At 41.1% G+C, this 22204-nt stretch overlaps 1 protein-coding gene across 1 annotated transcript in view; it reads left to right on the top strand.

Annotated features, from left to right (window-relative positions):
- The window catches only part of LOC308335948 (phospholipid-transporting ATPase ABCA1), a gene marked incomplete at both ends in the record, with an annotated part of 174589 nt that overhangs the window by 21914 nt on the left and 130471 nt on the right, over window positions 1-22204 (top strand). Inside the window, 6 exon segments of the mRNA XM_080793173.1 lie at window positions 4685-4824; window positions 5606-5722; window positions 9656-9853; window positions 12720-12925; window positions 13234-13410; window positions 20560-20782. Of these exon segments, the coding sequence (XP_080649299.1) occupies window positions 4685-4824; window positions 5606-5722; window positions 9656-9853; window positions 12720-12925; window positions 13234-13410; window positions 20560-20782 (1061 nt within the window).

The following is a 22204-nucleotide window of genomic DNA, read 5'->3' as shown; positions in this document are numbered from 1 at the left end:
TAACTATAGTAACTAAATCGACCAATAAAGGTGGTTGCACACCTTGACTGTAATGGGATTACTCAATTTGGAGGAGTAGCGTCATTATATTACTTGTTACCAACCAAAGTAGTATAGTTACAGTAACTACACTACAAGTAGTGTAGTTACTGTACTACAAGTAGTGTAGTTACACCCAACTCTGCTTGTACATACTACTCTTACTGTACATTTCTAAGTCATTCTCCCATTTCGATATTACACAGAATCTTGTCTGCCTCATGTCCGAAAATGACTTTAATCATGTTTATTCCAAGTAAACATATTTGAGTTGGTTCAATAGTAACAAAACGGCTGCGGTCCCCAAGGCTAGTTCAATAGTGATAGGAAGCATGTGCAATCCAATGCATTGGGATGGTTTGATTGAAGTGTGTGTGTGCATGTGCGTGTGTGTGTGTGTTTGTGAGTGCTGGTGTGCATGCTTTGACATGGGTCTGCATGATTATGCATTCATTCGTATCCATCTGCTTGGAATAGGAGTGTGTAGGAGTGTGTGCGTGCGTGCGTGTGCATATTCACAGCCCTGCCTCACTGTCGTGCTGTGTTGAGCGTCTCTCCAGGGGACAACTCAAATTGATTAAATTCGCCAGGTAAGATGAGGGGCTGACTTGAGGCTCGGAGCAATTACTTGACTGTGGCAGTGCCTGGTGTGAAATATAGATTCTCCACTACTCTGATCCCACTACGATGAGTTATAAAATATACATATGTTGTCAAAATACCACGACAGTATCACAATGCAATGCATTTGTCTCGTCCATCCACCTTAATATGTCATCTTCGCTGTCTTGTAGATTAGAGATTCACATCTCTAATTTTCTATTTTTTTGTTCAATCCTTTCACTGTTGGTGTTGTCTTGCGTGTGTGTGCAACTAAATATTGTAGCACTTGACTAAAACCAGTCAATCCATGAAGCATCCGGGACAGCTAGTATCCGGGGTGGAGTGAAACAACCTAAACCTATAGGTAACTCTGTCTCCGAACACCCGAACACCCAAACCATTCAGTTCAAATATTTGAATCTGGGAGAAAAGTTATCCAAAGATAACAATGTAATAAAATGAAGCATTACATGGTAAAGCAATATAGGCCAAATATAAAGATAAGAACATAGTTTAAATGACTCTACTATCACACTATCATTAGTGTATCAGTAGGCTATAGTATTGTAGTAACTTGTAATGCATGCGGGTAGTACACGCGGATGGTGCTAATTAGATCTTAGGCCTGTGTGTAACCTCTGAAGACAGCACTACTGCCTTAAACAACTAGTATGAATAAACACAGATGCACACGGGAGGAAGTGGACTGCTAAGTTAAGGAGAACCGGGAGTTTTTAAAGTCATGCCAGGGAAACGGGTAATTAACAGGATGGTCAATATAGGAAGTTACTTATGTTATGCCCACAGTTTCACGCAAATTGACCACATTTCTATGGAAATTTGGAAAAAATTGTAAGATACAAATGAAAGGAGGAGGTCTTTTGGTTTCTGTTTTACCACTCTCCTATATGGTGCACTAGAACTTAATCATCTGTAACATTGTGTGTGCGTGAGAGACACATCGTTTTTCAGGAGGTTTCAGCACACCTGACATCTCTCGTTCTCTCTCTCTGGAAAATTGTCTAGGGTAGATGGGCCTTTTCAAGCATGGATGAAGACTCAAAATGAGTGTCATTAATTGTTTATTTCCTTTCAGTGTGATAAACAATAGCTTCCTGACTTTTAGTAGTTACAACTTTTGTCATGTATCATATATTTTGGCATCAGTGTTGATGTCGACTAAAACTATGACGATTTTTTTTAACTACCTTTTTCCACTGAATATCGATCCATCCATCCATCTTCAACCGCTTATCAGTTGTCAGGTCGCGGGGGCAACAGTTCCACCAGAGATCTCCAGCTCCAGACTATAGGCTCTCGTCCTATATTATCTTTGACGGACGAGATATTATCTTGTACGGACAAGATAAAATATATTGTGAATGCATGGCCATTCAAGGGCTCCGTAATGATGACTAAAACTAAGACTAAATATATTGGAAATTTCATCAACAAATAAAAACTAGACTAAAATGTTAGGCAGGGATGAGTGGAGAAGAGATCCAGTAGACAAGCCATTTTATGTTGCGGTCTGAAAATAGCAGCTCTGAAAAAGATTGTAGATTGGATATTTTCAGCAGTGTAAAATAAGGCATTGCGACGCCACCAAGGCCCGCCAAAATAATGTTTTGTCGACAAAATCAACTGTTGATTTAGTTCTAAACTAAAACATTTCAGATGACTAAAACTGAGCAAAATTGTATTCAAAAGACTATGACTAAAGCTAAATCAAAATTAGCTGTCAAAATCAACACTGTTTGGCATGCATCCCATTTAATTTGATACTCTAAGTTCCAGCAATAGAACTAAGTACTAATAGTAAAGATTGTTGTTGGTCTGATGAACAGCCATAAAACTGAGAAGGCAGATCAGCCTACTGAACTTGCTGTGGCTCAGGAGGTAGAGCAGGTCGTCCAATGACCCGTGGGTCCACAGTTCGAATCTCGGCTCCTCCTGTCTACATGTCGAAGTGTCCTTGTGCAAGACACTGCTTCCAATGAGACGGTCGGTGTGAGCTTGCCACCATTGGTGTGTGGATGTGGGACTTGAGGACGCTGGCGATAACTGTTTGCCGCTTCACCTCCCAATGTATGAATGAATAAACCATTGTAGTGCTTGGAAAAGTGCTATAAAATGCCATTCATTATAAAAGTATTCAGCTAACAGAAGATGAATGATGCTTGGGAACAGATATGTTGTGACATGCTGGGATATGTCATGGACTATGCACTACAGCAGACTGTTAGCCAAATTGGCCACAAGATGACCAATTACTGTCTCGAGAGCCAACATAATGGTCAGCTCGACCAACACAGTAACACATTGACAGCACACAAATTGGAAATGGTTCAGGTTCTCATTCTTGCACTCCTCAACCAGCAATATGCAATATACTGTTCAACCCTCCCAATCTGGTAAAACACTGGTAGTAGTGCTACGTATGCGGTCTAGTCTAACTTGGACTCAGGGGGGTGGACGCCTCTGCCTTGCATAGTCCCCAGTGAATAGGCAGGTTGCTATTCACTGGTAACCCAATTTCGGTTTTCGAATATCAGAAGGTGTTGGATTGGATTTTACTAAAAATCCCCCCTTTTAAAACACACACACACACACACACACACACACACACACACACACACACACACACACACACACACACATACTGTATACAGGAGTAGCTCAATATTATGGGGAATGTGGATATAATTATTTTATTTCAATTGACTTTACTGTAAGTAATAAAATAAAATATAGAGTAGGCCTACTGTATGATTGGGGAAATACAAATCAATATAGGCTACTACAGTAATTTAGAAGCCTATATTCATTAGACTTTTTTAATACTAAGGTGGACCGTGGATTATATGTACCTGTGAACATGTGGTTGGCACCTTCTCTTCCCCACTCCCAAATTCTGGAGTGATGATCCAGGCTCTGGGAGTGTTGGTCCCAGATTCTGAAGATAAGAGAATCTCATCCCGATATCTCACTGCATTGAGATTGCCTTCAGTCATGACGAGTTCTGTCTTGAGAGAGATACTGCCCCATACCATACCAAGCTGTTGTGGCTATGGATCTTCCAGATGCTACTGAGTTCAACACTCAGTGTAAAATTAATTAAGTGTAAAAATGGCCAATATGTGATGTTTTTTTCCTTATTACTCTGGGAGAGTGCAATTATCCAATCCACTAAGCTATACTCAAAGCAAGGGTGAATACCAACCATTTGCCATTTTACCCACACATTTAGCTGTTTTGCTCATTCCAGGAATGTCCGATCCTTACAAGCTATACATCGTTGTAAAGGTGACTAATCAACGATAAAAACGACATAAAATACAATTTAATTTGGTATTATTAAAGGGGAGAAATAACCGACCAAAGTTACGTTTCCGAACCTTTTGTGCTGAGTTTATATATCTTTGATTATTTGAACTGTCCTTTTTCTTTCTTCTTTTTACCTCTCCTGCTCTATGTCCTGCATCCTCTGTCACGAAAACTAGAGATAATGAATTCACATTTTGATTCTGATTCTCTCCATTTGCATTAACATTAACATTACACATTAGGCGTGCGGCCGACTGTTTATTAAATCGGTGCACCACATGATCAGCAGTTGTCATGTAACTTGTATAACATTTCACTGTAGCTAATCAATCCATTGCCTGTATTGATGCAGTTGTGTTGTGGTATTGATTTTGTCATTAGTTTTACTCATGAAGTATGTCAAATGTTATGCATTAGGCGACGCATGATACAGTTGGTACCGCACCTGGTAGGTGTCTTTGAATATTGTTCATCTAACATATTCTCTGTGCAATATACTAGTGATGAGTGATTTAGACGACATATATGTTTGTTTCCTGCCTGTGCTGTGTCTAATTTGCACTGCTTTCTGTTTGTCTAAACAAAGAATAAATGCAATGGGACTTATTAGTCTGCCCTTTCCTTGAAAATAACATTTGTTGAAGACCTTCTTGCCTCATCTCTTCCCTTGTGTCCTACCTCTCTCTCTCTCTCTCGCTCTCTCTCCTCTCCACAGGTGTATTTTGTCAGACACTGATTGAAACCCTAGAGGGCACACCTGGTTTGCGTTATATTTGGAGCACCTTCAGGCCTTTACTGCAAGGGAAGGTCCTCTACACGCCGGACACCCCCGCTGCTCGTCTCATTGTCAAAGAGGTACACATACACGCAAGCACACACACGCACACGCACACACCTATTTTAGGCAGATGTACATATACAAATGAATGCACAATCATGATGCAGGCATGCATGTTAAAAGAATGCGCACCAGCACTCACAAACACACCAACTATTCAGAAACACACACACGCGCGCGCACACACACACACACACACACACACACACACACACACACACACACACACACACACACACACACACACACACACACACACACACACAGAAGGAAGAAGGAATGCAGCTCAAAAAAAGTCAGCGAGCGATCTCATTCAGGGGAGATTGAGAATGCAATGCATTTCTCATGACATTTTTCCAAGATATCAATCTCATTTTGTATATGTGCATAACCAAAACAAACAACATTCAGGCATCAGGGATTCTGTGTGGGGAACATTGAGTGGGGAATCTGGGGATAATGAGTGAGTGCGAAATCTGATGGGTTCACAGCAAGTTTATCTGTCTTGGTGCGTGGAGGGCCCTGTTCAAACGGGCATATTCAGATTGTTTACAAGTCGCTGTGCAGGTTTAAATAACCCTATTTACATTTGTCACTGTAGGGGGGTGACGGGTGTGGGTGTGCATCCGCACTCGTATTCTGGGAAATATGTAGGTAAAGTAGGCCTGCACAGTGGTGCACTTTCAAGTTCACTTGGGCTCGAAAGGAAATGGGATGTCCCAGTGGGCATGTTTTCAATGGATGAAAAGCGAGATGAACTGCTGCTAATCACTCTATGGTTTTGTTTTCTTGTTTCAGGCAAATAGCACCTTCAACGCCTTAGCTATGCTGAGAGAGCTGGCTGACTCTTGGGATGAGCTTGGGCCGAGAGTTTGGGAGTACTTCGAAAACGGTGGCCAAATCAATTCACTACGGGTAAGGTGAAATTAAAACATTAGAACTCTCTACCTAGAAGTACCAAATAATTGTGTTTTTATGTGTTTTAAGTACCAGCTTTTCACAAGATAATTTATGTCCAAGGAGAGAAATTATTTCACGGAGTTGGTATTAAAAAGCAAAATAAAACATGACAACACATATTTTAAACAGTTCATTGTAAACAAGTAATCGTACAACAATCCGCATCACATTTTAAGCTTGCATGTCAACAGATTGTGTCGGCTATCAAACCAAGAGAAGTTTATTCATGCATTTATTTTATTTCTGGTATAAACATAAAGAAAAAGGTCCATGTATTCAACTAGTCTCCAAATCTCGTTTTACATTTTAAAAGCAGCCCATAATATTCCCATTTTACTTTAGCTTCGTATATCGTTTGCAGTTAAGAGTGTGCAGGTAAGAATATACACATTTCATGCACTGTATCAACAGACTGCACCGTCTGTGGGATGTGGACACAGAGGAGGGAAAGTAATTATGGATAAGTGCAGGATAATTTTCATCCTGGCAGAAGGGATTATCTGGGAAAAGAGAGTACACAGATACCTTGCCACCCTCTCTCTCTCTCTCCCTCCCTAGCCCCTCCCGGCCTTTTCTCGCTCTTCCGTCCCTCGCCCTGTCTTTCTTTGGCACTGACATTACTCCAGTGTCACTCTAAATGAGCTTATAGGCAGCTGGAGGGGAGCAGACGTTGGGAGCTCCTTACAGCCAGAGTATTCATTACCCTAGCCCTAACCTTTACACAAATGGGCCAGCAATCCTCCTTTGTCTTCATTTTCTCCCAACCGTGCAAGTTCCCTCTGCATGTCTCTGCAGAAACGGGTGGCTCCCGGAGGTTTGTCATCTGCTGAGGTCCTTCAAGGTCCCAGACACATTTTACCTTGATGGAGCAATTACCATCCCCTCCACTACCACCAACCAACCAACCAACCAACCAACCAACCAACCAACACCGCCACAGTTCAGTTATAGGATGTGGGGTTCTATGGTGCAAGGGCTAATTTATACTGTGTTGCATGACCATTTTGTTCATGTTTTTCTCCTGAAGATCTGTTCTTTCCCTCAAGCAACAGTCCAAAGTAAAACATTAGGGATGCTGATGCAATCAAAAATAATCCAGATTTACTTACAGTACTTATCACTTAAAAATGTAATGCTACTGGATGTAATGAATACAAAATATAGATAAGAGAAAGTTAAGGTTGAACAGTAGGTATGATATACCTTTTAAGCCAGTTATGATATATTTAGCAGCCGTGTCAAAATGTGCAACAGCAGAAGGTATTGTAATTACCTTTGGCAGCAGGGTCAAATTACTAGGATGGTTTGTCCTTCATAATTATTTTTCATAATTAATAGTGTGAGATGCTTGAAGTAACGATGTATTCAAACAAGGATAATATTTCACCTATAATATACCTGGGGAAAAAAAGAGAAGAAAAAGACCATCACTGCATCAAACGTAGCCTAATCAACAAACTATATTATTAAAACTGTTCAAAACATTGGCCAACTTGTCAAATAATATAAGAAAGAGACACATGCAGACCCATGATCAGAGACACATACCTACGAGCTCACATGACGTTGTGAGCCTTTAGATCTTCTTTTTTCACAATATTTTCTATGGAACCCGAGTCTAACAAAATGTAATGCCTCATCTCCTACATTCCAATTCCAAGTGCTTATCAGGGTGGGGGGTCCCCAGTTCAAAATCAAATATGATTGCTCTGTCCACAGAGCAAAATTAATGTTAAGGACGGGTGCTACTGTATCACCTGGCTGTATCATACTGCATGACCGCAAATATTAAAGCGGATTGATTTGAGCTTTCTTTGGCTCTTTGCCGCGTGGACCAGACCATTTCCCCACATTTTAAAAGGCCACTGAATACATCTCACTTTTATTGTTTTCCTTTAAGAGCGTCTCACGTTGGATAGTTTAATTTGACACATGACCAACAAGGTTAAATGACATATCCATAACTCTGTGGCTCAAAGGCCACTGGAGATTTGGCAGATAAGGTAGACCAGTGGTGCAAAAGTTCAGTACAATTTTGAAATACTTTCAAACTTTCAATACTATTATACCGGTACTTCTACTCCACTACATCTCAGAGCCAAAAAGTTTACTTTTTACTACACAACAATTATTTTAAAATGTAGTTACTAGTTACTGTGCTGATTTAGATTATTATTACAAAATGACCAATACAAGATTTTTACTTAACAGAGTAACAGAGTTTGTGTTAGTCATTGCAGTGCTCTTGCAAATGGGTTACTACTGTTTCAGGTCACCGTGTGCATTTTTTAAATGAACGTTAAATAAAATCGGGCGAAAATGAACCCAAGGTTAAATTAAATGGAATATCCACAGACTTTTGTTTACAGTAGCTTATTTTAGTTCAGCTTGTTTGGTTTGCATATATCTCACAAATCATCATCATACGACACAATATTATTGGAAAGAATACAATAAGAAAAAAGACAATCTCCATTGTGGTCCTCCCACAGACAAACAAAGCATGACAACCCACGCGTGTAAGTCAAAGGCTATAGTAAATTAAATCAGTTTACATAATATTTTACATCAGCAATTTTTTTAGCCAACTAAAATAGTAAACTATATTTATCTTGCCTAGTAGAGCTAAACCATGTCGTAAGGTTCTCAGACAGTCTATACAGTAGTATAGACTGAAAAATCTATTGCCACTATACATATTAAATATAATTATGTATAAATAATCACTTTAGTTGAACTTCAGCTAATGTAGCAACGGTGTCATTAACATAATTAGTAAATGGCCACCCATTTCACGGCAGCAGAGGAAGGGAGTGGTTGTGGTCAGTACGTTTGAGTGCAGATGAACTAATGTTGAGATTGTCATCAAGTTACCTAATTATTACATAAGTCCCTGTTGTATGAGGAGCTACAGAGCCATTTCTTCCCCGACACTCATTCACAAACGTGCGTGCACACGCATACACACACACAAGTACATGTACACATGCACACAGATTGGAAACGGGAAAGCAAGGTTATATTTGCATATATATTAGCATATCCTCTTTATTAGCTCTTAGTGTGGTGACAGCAATCACAGCCTGAGGCATGAGCCAAGCTGACTGGATGAACATATAGGCAGGCACCGCGTACATGTTTGTATCACACGGGAGGAACGGAATAATGTGTGTGTGCAGCGCACTGCATGCAGACGTGTGTGCATGTGCATATGCCACTTTTTTTTTCACACTCTCTCCGTGTGAGAGTGCGAGCAGCACACATGCCACACATGTCTGCATGTGTCGCGGTATGTACATATGTACAGTATGTGTGTGTGTTCATATGCTATAGCCGACTACTCTGAGCAATGCCTGGCTGTACTGTATTGTGGACGTTGTGTGTAGAGGCTGAAGTACAACAGTGCCACCTAGCTTATTGCTTCTAATTAATTCTGCATGAAAGTGAATGACAGAGCCACCACCGAAGGAAGGAGGAAACTTCACCCTTTTTGCAAAAATAATTATGTTAATGACGTTTAGAAGATTTAGAACACTTTCCTGGGGTTCTTTGTGTGTAATATGTAGTTTTTTGATATTTTAAATTTCAGCAGTGAGACCAGTGTCTCTGATGTCATGTACAACTACTAGGTAGTTTCATTTTTCTGAAAATCACTAATTTCATCAGTTTTCTCACAAAGTGTCGCGACAGGCTTGTTGATCTGCGAAAGCTTTCCCCACAATACGGATGCTGCAGATTTAATCGGTTAACTGAACACAGAGGACTTTACCGTGAGAGTTTGTTGGAGTCACAGCCTGCACGTCAATTGGAAAACCCCCCCCCCCTAAATGACAAATAAACAACCAAGAATCAAACAAATCCTTTTATACTTTGTTTCCAAAATGTCAGGCGTTGCTGGCGAATCCACTGTTTGCTATGGCTCTCGACCAACGGCTCAACGGCACGGGATGGACGGCGAAGCGTCTGGCCAACTTCTTGTACAACGGGCCGCCAGAAGACCGCCCGGAGGGCATGCCCACATATGACTGGCGCGATGTTTACAACGGCACCACACAAGTCCTGGAGCTCCTTTCCAAGTTTCTCGGGGTTTGTTATTATTTTTTATCTTATTTTATTACCCTGCCTTTGTCCTTTTCTTCCAGTTTTCATTCATCCTCATATTCTTTCTATTATGTCGTCTCAAACAATAAGACGCTTGTCTTATTATGTTTTCATAACTGATAAATGCAGCATTGATGAAGCGAATCAAGCTCTTCTCATTTATATATATATTTTCATCCCTTCTCCTTCTCGCTCCATCTCACTCGGCTCCTTTTCTTTTCTTTTTTAATTCATAAATGTTTGATGACCTTGTCTTGACAAGCTGTCACAAACATAGGGAGGGACAGAGGGCGGTGTAGTAATACAGTGAGTGCTTCGATGGTCATCGTGTAATAAAAAAGAACATTATGAAACCCTATTTTCAGCATGTATTACTCTTGATCTATAATGAAGGCACAGAACAGAACAAACAGTCCAGATGTCCAGGTAGGAACATGCACACAGATGGCCGACATTGATTTATTGATCTCGGAGGTGGTTTAGCAGCGCTGCCCTTCTCTTCCTACGTCGACACACATGTTGAAAATAAGCTCACCGCCCTCAAAGTATTAATACACATTCAGCTAAGATGGCAGCTAGGGGCCTTGGGGGTTAGACGGACATGGCCGGTAAAATTCCAAGGTAATACAATTCATTTCTCTGCCCTGATGGAAATTGCATTTCTCAAAATGGACGCCAGAATAAAGGACATCTTCCTGATGGGCTTTTTTATTATATTTCTATGTGGTCCCATGATGAGGACTGTACTGTATCCTCATAAATGTGCAGAAAGATGGAGATGTTCCATACCTCAACCATAGTTCAAAGTACTGCCCTTGAAGCACAAATTGCATTTTTTGCAGCGTTATGAAGATCTGTGTTGACAAGAGCAATAGGCAAGTGTGTCCCAGTGACAGTGATGTAATTCAATTCCTGGATTTATTTCATATCATCTCTGTCGAGTGGAGAAACGCATGTCCAAAACCAAAGTAGCTAACCTACACGTCACAACGCCAACTGTTCTGAGTTTGTGGATCGGCTATTATTTGTGTCCGGGTAGCTCAGTCGGTAGAGCTCTCGCCTTTGGACCACAAGTTCGATCCCGGCCACCGCCAACTCAGTGACTGAGTAGCACGGCTTGGTGCAGCAAGTCGTGCGGGAAGTACTGGGAGCTCATGGTACAGTAGCCAGGTCCACCTCAGCAATCCATCTCCCAGGGGTCTAGTGCATTGTAACGGGCAATGGTGCCGACAATAAGCCACTCCCGACCTACTTCTATTTTTCAATTTGGAGATGCAAGGTTTCTTCCCCACAGTGACGGTTACGGAATTCTGCAATGTCCATGACAGATGGGTTTGATTAGGCTGATCAAATCAGCACTTAAAACCAACCGATCAAATGAGTCTTTTTTTCTCCCCCCAAGGCATACCAGCCAGCTAAGGAAATGTATCTGTCAATAAAGAGAAGACCGACTATATGAGTCAACCTGTCACTCCTGATGAGTCGAATCACTCCTAGATGAGCACATCAACTTCCTCTTTTGGTCAAGCTGAACTTAAGTTCCAGCACACCTGAGAATGGGGGACCGGCATATGGGCTGAAAGCTTGGCGAAATGCCCATTCTGTTACCACATGCAAAAAGTAAAAATATGAATATAAGCAGTATGTTGCCTAATATGCCTTAACACGGCAATGGGGTCTGACAGTGTAATGTTTATCGCACCGTGGATATCCGTCCGTGCTAATCTCATCATTGGGTGGCACGCGCATGGCCTCTATATAAGCATGGTGTGACCGTGTCCATCATGTACTGTATGTGTTGTGGGGAATCTTCAGATTTTAGGCCAAGACGGGATTGCCACCAGCTATCAGCGGGGACCAGACAGTTCCTCAACCTGAATCAAATCCGCTATATCTGACATCTTGGACTTAGCATAATGCCCAGCGGTTCAGGACCAAATATGGACGTTTGTAGACATGCTTACCCTCTCCCTCCTGGTGTCATGACGTTTGTCAAGGCTTATGAGGGCAACAGCACATGGCACTGACTTCATCTTTTTTTTCTTTTGTTATTTGGCTAAGATACAGCGGAGGATTTTTAAATCTCTACGTTGGAAAGAGCTGCAAAGACCTTTTAATGTAGCGATTATGCGATGCCGCATTGTGTAATCTAAACAAATAGTAATAATTTGCCCAAATGAATCTGTATGTGTTTGCAATGTCATTGATAACAGCTGCTTCCCGTCGGGCTGTTTCTCTCAAAATGTGGATTCCAGTCACGATCCCCATCAGTCCACTCTGAACTAAAAAAAAATGCTGCAATGATGATGTTTTCTTCCGTGGCTGGATATAGAATCCAGGCTAAAGTCTCCAATGGGAGACATGATAACAAACCAGTTCAGAACTGAAATGTGAAGACAGCTGTCGGGTGTGACCGCTTTCCCTGGATGACTTTCCCAGCACTGTCTCATGAAACATGGACATGAGGCTATACGGAACAGGGAGTGCAAGTAAACCTCCGTCTCTGCTGAAGCTCAGAGCAGCAGTAACATGTTACCTCCACCCCCACACCCCCCCGGCAGCTCTGCACAGTCTGGAACGCCACTCCACACTGTTTGAGTGTCAAAAGCTTAACGAGTAGCTTTTCTATCAATGCCACTGCCTTCCTGCTAGTCACTGTCTGATTTATCATTTTCCCTCTTATTCTGTCTTATTCCTCTGTTTTTGTCTAGACATTGTATTACATTTCATCATAATACTATTAACTGCACTATATTAACTGTCAAAATGAGATTAATCAATAACCTCTTCCCAGAACACATGGCTTCTCTTTTTTGCCTGACTTTGTATTGCCTCTCATTTTGTTTGACAGTGTCTGGACCTGAATAAGTTTGAGGCAGCCCCTACTGAGGGACATCTGGTGAACAAAGCCTTGGAGCTCCTTAAGGATGATAAATACTGGGCTGGCATTGTTTTTGAAAACCTGCTGCCCGATGCCGGTCAGCCCCCTCCGTATGTCAAGTACAAAATCCGCATGGACATCGATGAGATAGAGCCCACTAATAAGCTTGAGGACAGGTATGTGATGCAAGCAGACGTTTTTGTTACTTAAATAAACCAATGTGATGTGTGAATTTTCCCCCTTAATTCTGTGAGGCTTACTTTGCAAAGACAAATATCTGCTCTGTCATTTGCCCGTAGTATAATAAGTCAAACAACGCTGCATGGCCTGAAAAGTCCTGCCAAGGGAAGATTTATTATTTGAACGCACGCTTGTTAAGCCACAGCGATGATGCGCTGACAGTGTATATGAGACAATAACAGATACCGCTGCAACTTCCCGCCATCCTTCTAACGCGGACTGTGATGTGTGTCCTTATAACAAGGTCATGGTCTCCCGGGGCCCGAGACAGCGCCTTTAATGACCTGCGCTATATATGGGGAGGCTTCGCCTATCTACAGGACATGATGGACCATGGCATTATACGAACGCACATCAACAAGAGCCAGGCCCTCGGCGTTTACGCCCAGCAGATGCCATACCCTTGCTATACGGACGACGGGTGAGTACCCAAGCTTTTATCTGTCAGGGTCCGTGATTAGAGGAAGAAAGGAAGGGAGGAGGTATTACTGCAATAACGTTCTGCTCACTCCCGGGAGTTGCCACTCAGTGCCACTGCACTGCTGAGTTATAGTTTTATCAGTTATTTAGGCTCTTCAAATTTCCCCGCGGAGACGTGAAGATGCCACCTCTGTATTTTTTTCTATTAGCCCTTCTCTTGTGTTTGGTCTTTTTCCCTACACGGCACAGATGCGCTCGCTCGTGTTTTTGGCCGTCGACCAAAAACCGAGGGAGCCTACAGTCCCACTAATGTTAATATTCAAAGCCAGTGTTACATTTTATCCTGAAGGACATGGGTTGTGGTTAGGCAAGGGGAACCAAACACAAATGAAGAGAGACGTCCCAGTCTATTGATTTTAGTCAAGCTGCAGAACCTGTCCCTGAATGCCTGATACATGCTGAATTATTAAGGCTACTTGCTTAGGACCCTATCCCTTCTTTCATTTGAGAAAAGCTTTCATCCTCAAATAAATAAGGTCTAGATATGCCTCACAAGTCCATCATATGCTTAGATTGATATGAGCGCTCAGGTTCGTGTTGGCTAGGTATCTGTCAATAGCGCTGTCCTATAGCACATTAGATCATTCACCAAGGGAGAGAAATGATGCAGCATGGCTCTTAATCTTCTGCAGCCCAGGTTTCCTCCGAGTCGGGGAAATTACTCCCATCCATGCAGCGTTATGATATCCATTAATAAAGGCAAAGCCCAGTGATGCCATCAAGAGAGGAGATAATTACCGGGGAGATTTAAACCCAGCCACACAATACAGCCCTTTCCTTTCACAGTCACACCACATGGGGATATCGCAGGAGCAGCGGCTATACATTTTATAACTAAAATAAATAAATCATGGTTAACCACATGAATGCAAAAACAGGTGAAGATTTGGTGAAAATAGCAAAATGACGCTTTGTGAGCTTGTAGATCAACTACCAAGAAAGAAAATTTAGACACACAAATCACACATGTTCTTTTATGTCACAACAACTTTTTTAAATGGGAGTCCAAGGCGAATATTTGGCATGGAAATGTTTGAGAACCATTGTTTTAAATGATGGTGTTCTGATAGATGCCTTGGAGACATGCAATGAGAAAATACTAGTGCTCTTAAAACCACATTGGCAGTAATGGTTTTATTGATTTAGCCTTCGCCTTTGTGTGCTATCGGTTCTAGCTCCCCACGACGGCACAGCACTATTTTCCTCCACTTGCATTCAACACATCCAGATCATGCTGCAATAACAAGCTCATATTAGAATGCAAGACATTTCCCCCAGTTTGGCATGACAAAAACAGTGTAGAGGCAATGTACTACCATCGTAGTTTTTATTTATTTATACGTTTATTTGACAGGGACAATACAAAAAACAATGTATCAAGTTGTAAAAAAAATGAAACCGTTGCAATGTATATGGGTTTGTAGCCAAGGCTAATTTGCAACCCCAGTCCCTGGTTCAAGAGTTGGAAATAGATTTCTTCAGAGTGATTATTCTATGCATGCTGTATGCCATCTTTGGAAATGTTTTCTAGACATTACACAGCCTTGTGATAATGATCTGAGATTAGGCAATCAAAGTATGTTTTATCCCCTAACACCAACCCTGTTGCCTCAGTTTCCTCATCCTTAAAACAAGGGATTAATAATTACGGAAGATAAATGGGTGCCATAAAGCGGTGCAATACCCTCAATCCCTCCACCATTTACTCTTTCGCCCGCTTAGCCATTTGGGCATTTCCGTAAATTATTAACACTTGAAAACTGTTATTTCATTCATAAATAATTGAGAGTGGAATCACAAGAAGGAAGATGCTCTAAACACAGGCAGGCATGATGCGATGGAGCTATCCGATCCTGGTAATTATTTTCATCTGCAATTGTGTTGTTGCCAGCCATAAGCAATGGAAGAGCATTGTGCACGCCGATGAACATGTTTGTACTGCACTGTAATAGTTTCTCACTTTAACAGAGAGTCTAATCTGACTTTAAAATGTAATCTTTAAAAAAGGGAAGAGAAAAAAAACGCAGAATTCAGATATATCTTTTAGATATCTCTTTAACATAAAAAAGTCCTATATATACCTTGAGAAAATGAAACGCTCCAATAGCATTGATGTATATGCAATGTCTTCACTAGAAAATGGAATGCAGGTCTGCAAATTTGATGAATTATGAGGGTTTGCAAGTGAAATGGAATCTTTGAATAGAATTCATATACATACTTTGTTTGTTTGTCCATTGTGTAATAACAACAAATGCACACAATGCTGCAGAATATTCACTTATATTCTCTCTCTCTCTCTCTCTCTCTCTCTCTACTGTAATTTGAGGTTATGGTATTGCATTGTTTCGAACCATTCAAAACTTGTCCTTGTGTTCAAAATGCATTTGAACTGTCTTTGCTATTCACATGGTGCGCACTGCGCAGCCTCAACATGAAGGCTGCAGGTCAGATCTTGATCCCTGCGGCGTTGATATGACCTCATAGGCTATATGTCAGAGGCATACAGGATGGATGAGAATATAATACAGCACCATGAAAATTCTATAGCTTAAACTCATGTAGCCTTTTAGCCACCTTAACCACTTAAACTGTATATACACTTCGCTGTACATCAAAGAGCGAAAATAGCAGATCTGTAAGTATCACAGCGATCTACAAACATACAGTATGTTGTGATCTGCTATATTAATGTTTGTTTTCCTAGGTTTGCTGAATGTTCAGCAAATGTTTGCTTGTCTTATGTATTATTATTATGTACAGAATATAGACACCAGGATTCATGTGGTTAATGAGACATTTATGAGATGTAATTAATTCATGTTTTGAGTCATGAAAATAAGATATACTGTAGCCTTATTGCAGATAGGCTACATGTACTGTCCTGCTACCAGTGACTGATGTAGAACGGCATATTCAGTGCTAAATGTACGATGAACTGAATTCAGTCTGCAAGTACTTTATTTCATAAACTTACTCACTTTCCTCATATTATATTATTACAATATACTGCAAGTTTAGACATTCTCTTGTTTTTCCTTAAAATATGAAACGGAGATATTTTGATGTTTCGGTCGATACTGGTGATTTGTCTTGGAACAGATCATCTAGCTTATCGTAATAATATTGATAATTCTGTCTCATGAATTCCCTATCACCAGACAGCCAGCCGACTCAGGGGTTCATTCACTTGAAATGAGTCTTAAAAAGATCCCCTGGCTGCGATAGTTGTGCGGGGCTCTGGGTGAGCTCTGATCCTCTATCTCTTGATTTACTGCAAAGCCAGTCTCCCAGCTCCCCTAAATTTAGGTCACGGATGCCAATGTAAGTGGAGACCTGTAACACAGACCCTCTCGGAGTTCTATTACTTAAGCACCTTTTGATCGATTAGGGAATGTATAATTCAACAGCATCTGGTGGCAAGGTTGTCAGAGTCAGACGTGGTGTGCATGACTTATGCCCCCCACCCGAACCTTCTCCCCCCACAACCCCCGTCCCCCCATAAGGGAGTTGAAGTAGGAGTTAACGGACACAATTCGACAACCATTAAGTGGCTGATGAGCGAGAGTCGGCAGTGGTGTGATGCCAGATTTGGCATTCTCTATGATATCTCATGTAATCATTACCAGAGGCCTAATCGTGATATTTAAAGAGCCCGGTCTGCTTCCCTACAGTTGAGGCTGCTATAAAACATTTTAGTTTGCTTCCTCTTGTCTCTTTGGTTTAATTATACACATGTAGACGTGCCTTTTTACCTTCCAGGTCCAATCTGACGTGAGAGCGATAATACATTAATACACAAATAAACTAGAAAGTTGTAAATCCAGTGCGCTCAGTGGAGCACAAATATCTGCCGGGAGGCGCATGCTTTGCACGTGTATGAAAAGGCACAATGGAATGGTTGGAAAGCCTGTTTTATAGGATGCTGATCATTAATGACTTGTGTCAATTATGTTTGTATACAGAGCCAGACTCGGAACACAAATCAGGCCAGATGTAAACGACAGCAGCTCCCATGTCTGTTCAAATTGACAATGACAATGTCAGTCTATCAAAGTAATAAAAAAAAATAAAAAGTGTGTCTGCCCTGCCGCCCCTAGCCACCGGGACTCTGCACGACACAAGGTTAAACTTTTCATATTTGTGGCGACCCCCACTATACTGCCACCATGAGGCTGATTTGTATTTTATACTTTTGGGCGATTGAGTTCCTTGGCCTACTGGCAGAATGCAAACGGAATATGACGCTTCCTGCGGACAGTGTAACACACAAACACACTTGCGATCTCCACCTGCCTCGCCTGGTGGAGATAAAAGCCTGTGTGGGGTTTCGGTGTCGTCTGCCTCTTTGGGCTCGAGCTCCTTAGAAACCTCGGTGTCAACCGATGCTTCCTTGCGGCTCAGAAAGCTTCCTGTGAATGTGATCTATCCCTTGTGGGAAGTTGATGTGTCCTCAGAACGGAGTCTCGTTCGAGTGCTCAAATAACTGTTCTTCCGCCTACAGTAGCCTCGGTGGAACTAACTTAATCTGTTTGTGTTTGAGTATTGAGTTGGGCAGACCTTTGTAGTGGGGCATCACTCTTGCCATACTAATGTTTCTCTACGTGTTCCGACCTGAGATTTTCAATGCCAAATATTATTTTATGGAGGAAATCCGCCATAAAAATACATGCTATTCCTATCTTATTCGTTTATTCGCTTGTGAACACCTTCTAAAGCCACAGACCAGCTAAAGCCTCCAAACTTCCTACTCATAACATTGGTCTCTCATTCACTGGCATACAGACAGAAATCAATATGGTCAAAAGTATAACACTGCATTGCACTTTGGTAATATTTCACAAGGTTGTGCGTGCTTGAAATATTTATTTCGTATTCCTTGCCAGGCCTTGCCATTCTCACCATGATATATTATGTACATAGTTACATCACCTGATATTTTGTAAATATCCATAGCATCTGTCTATAATAACTTTCTCTATAATAACCATCTGCAGACACTGGCAGATGTAAAACTCTAGTCTCTATTCTTCAATTTTAGATGGTGGAGAAAGGTGGTAAATGCACTGCAAGCTACCCAAGCGCAGTAATTGCGCAGTCATTTTCAATTAATATGATGAAACATTGGTCTGCCGTACTACTGTAGTACTACAGTGCGTATATCGATCTCCTGGTATGTGTCATTTTTTCAACCCTTGGGGAGCTACCGGTCATCTTACACTCTCAAAGGTATGCTCCAGCTAACTACAGAAAATCTTTTTAATGAGAGAGGTGGAGAGGAAAAAAACCTGCCCCGGCCATCACCTTGTGAAAAAAAGCATTCATTGTCCAGAGCAAATTGGCAATTAAGGGAAGTAGGCCTTAGACTGAGCCGTTTTCACCTGGCAGGGATTCAATAAGCTTCTCAACAAATCACTCACCCCCAAAATGTTAGAGCCTAAATTAATTTTACGTAAATGTAGTGGAAATGTACTTTGATAAATCCTTTTGGTCCGACGGCTTGAAAGTAGCACGTCATTCTGATGATCAAGCATTATTCTCTTTGTGCGCCGTAGTGTCTATCTTTGCTGAGCAGTGCTTTGCTTGCATTACGACCTTGTATTGATGGACTGTAAGCATGCGTAATATGTGAAATCCATAAATGGTCCAAAATCTATTTGATATATCCCTTTCACCATCTAATGACTCAGAGGTAGCACTTTGTTATATTGGCAGAGTAGGAAATATTGACATGGCATTTAGGTGGCATTATGAAGCCAGTTTAATATCGTCTTATTGTGTTGTAACAACATCCAATCATACATCATCTCTGGCATGGTGTGGGCCACTAAATGGCTTGAATGAACTGATGCACTACACGGAGGTTAGCTTAATGTAAAATGGGGGGAAAAATCCCCCTAATGCCACCTAATCTATAAAACTCTTAGAGCCTTGATTTAAAATCTGTAAAGTGTGTGTCTTCCTGGACTTTCCATCAGGCCACTGACATTTACAGCATCAAAGCAACTTGTTGCATGGCTCTTTTGTTATTGAAAGGAGATTATATACAGTATATAACTATACTGTAGATCAGGGGTATTCAACTAGATTAGGCCGGGGGCCACAACTGTGTGTGTGTGTGTGTGTGTGTGTGTGTGTGTGTGTGTGTGTGTGTGGGGCCGAACAGTGTGTGCTCAAACACAAAGATTTATGTAATACATTTGTGCACAGTTATGTCTATACAAGTATATGCTACCTTAAAGAAGAAAAAAGAAGAAAGTTGTTCCAAAAGCCACTAGGGGGCGCTCCGCGGGCCACCAATTGAATACCCCTGATGTAGATACACAATCCATTTATGCTACACTGGCATTATCTCGTTTGATATCTTCTGCTAAGTGATCTCAGTGCATACAAGACTGTGATTCTACTGTACGCACACACACACAGTACTGAGACAGAGATATTCTGACTCTTTTTTTGTTGTTATAATTTGACCTTGAGCACATTACTGTATGTATGATATTTGACATTGTGCCATGCTATGACTTTTTTCTTCTTTTCTATACTATTCTTATGTTCGGGGCTTGTATGAAAACACATTTAAACCACTCTTTTACACATCTTATGATGTAACAATAATGTTACAATAAGTTGAAGATGGTTGGCTCAAACAATGAAAGAATATGAAGATTAAAATGTCGTGTTTAGCAAATCTGAGGCAAGACAAAAGGAAAATAAAATGGGAAATGCAGTTTGAAAATATATCGTTCGCAAATTAATACCTCGGTTTCGGTTCAGTTCCCGTTTGGTCACACAACAAATGTAATACATCATAATCTGTCAAATAAACAGTTTTTTTTTCTCAAGATAGGAAATAGTCAACGATAGTGCACCTGCAGCCTATTGTTTCTGGTTTAACGTTAACTGCCTGACATAAACATCTTTATATTGACATGCACTGTGGAGTGGACGGCAGATTAAAAACACATTACCTCCCAACTGGCAGCTTTGCTTCCTAATCGAAAGCTGCCATGTCAATAATACAATATACCTGCTCTGTCAGCTCGCAGTCCTTACTTTTTTTTTGATTGCCTCCCCCCCCCCCAACCAGCTTCATCTCCAGTATTGGAGGCATCCTGCCCATGTTCCTGGTGCTGGCGTTCTTGTACACCGTGTGCATGACCATCAAAGACCTGGTGCTAGAGAAGGAGCTCCGGCTCAAGGAAGTGCTGCGTGCCGTCGGAGTGCAGAACGGCGCGCTTTGGTGCGCGTGGTTCACTGAGAACTGCATTCTGCTCCCTGTTCCGTGTGCACTCATATGCGTCATGTGTAAGGTCAGTATGAGGGAGGCCAGCCGTTATGCAGGAGGAACACATGTCACAGAGCAATATACGCACCGTGGCGGTTTGTGATTTACTAAAGTAGTTTACTAAAGTAGCCAATTTCACCCATAGAATTTTGTCCAAAACATGTTTGATTAATTCATCCACGATGCATTGCTTTGTGTTTTGAGGAGAAATACACAGCAAACTATATTATATGACCCCCTGACATTAAAACTGTGGAAATGAGGTTAGTAAGTTTCCCCTTTAAGCTGAAACACTGTATATTCTCCACTGAATGGCTAGGATAAAAAATGCTTACTGCTATCATCATTAAACACAAAGTCAGTATTCTGCAGGAACCATATCTCCAAGGAGACCCTTTTTTACATTACTGCCCATATCTGCTTGACTTTCTTAATGAATTATCAGTAGTTATTAGAGTAGAGTTCTTTTCTGCATATCAGTAGGTGGTAGGAGGTGCAGGTCAGAAAATAAAGGTTGTGCTCTGTGATATGATATTCCTGCTCATGTTAATCACAAAACTAATTAACGCGCAATCAATCAAAATGAAGTATGACCCGGGAATTATCAAATCAGCTTGTAATATCTCCTCATTCGCCTTTCATTTCTTGTAATTGCATCACCTTTTCTTGTGTGCTGTTCTGTGTTGGTGACGATATCCGCGGTGCACTTGGGAAAATGTGGTAAAGAAGATTATGTTAACGGTATTATGTGAGACAATTGACACGGTGATCAAGATCACTGTGTATTTCCAAGACCTGACACAAGTTTCTTGTGCTCATATTGAAACGCTAGCACTGTTAAAATGGGTATCACTTTTTTTCATTTCTCTCCCAAGAAAGATTTATTGAAGGTGGTTGTAATGGAAGCCCTTTTAGCCTCCTGTTGTTTATTAGTGCATTGTTCCTTTGCGTCATTGATCCTGCTGCATGTAATTGTGTTGCTTATCTGGTGAATTGACTCCCTGTCTAAAGGCCAAGGTGCATACAAGATAAATTATGAAAACATTTATCACTATATGCAAGCCTTTTGCGACCCAGCAGGTGACAATGCAGCAATAGTGCTTGCCATGTATAATACAGCATCCTTTCAATGGCTCCTTTTTCATCTGCTTTGCTAATTAAATTGAAAAGGATGGTTCTTTTAGATCATCCTAATGAATTTTTGAAGTTTAATTGGAAAATGCTGCCGCTAAATAAAAACTGATATTTGAACAGCTGCGCAAAATGTAATTTCCCATCAGCCTAATGTGTTTGCAAGCCCATCAACAATTTGTAAACATTAATAACAATAAATTGAGTTAGTCGGGTGCCTTGGAGGAACAAGTGCAAGGCGTGATGCATATTCATATCGGAGGCCCTTTTCTAAATGATAATTTCACAGCCATCTTCATCACATTAATAATAATGG

The sequence above is a fragment of the Protomyctophum bolini genome (genome assembly GCF_963924005.1).
Source record: "Protomyctophum bolini genome assembly, chromosome: 20".
Taxonomy (NCBI): Eukaryota; Metazoa; Chordata; class Actinopteri; order Myctophiformes; family Myctophidae; genus Protomyctophum; species Protomyctophum bolini.
The sequence above is the reverse complement of the archived record's forward strand: the minus strand, read 5'-3'. Positions and strand labels throughout refer to the sequence as shown.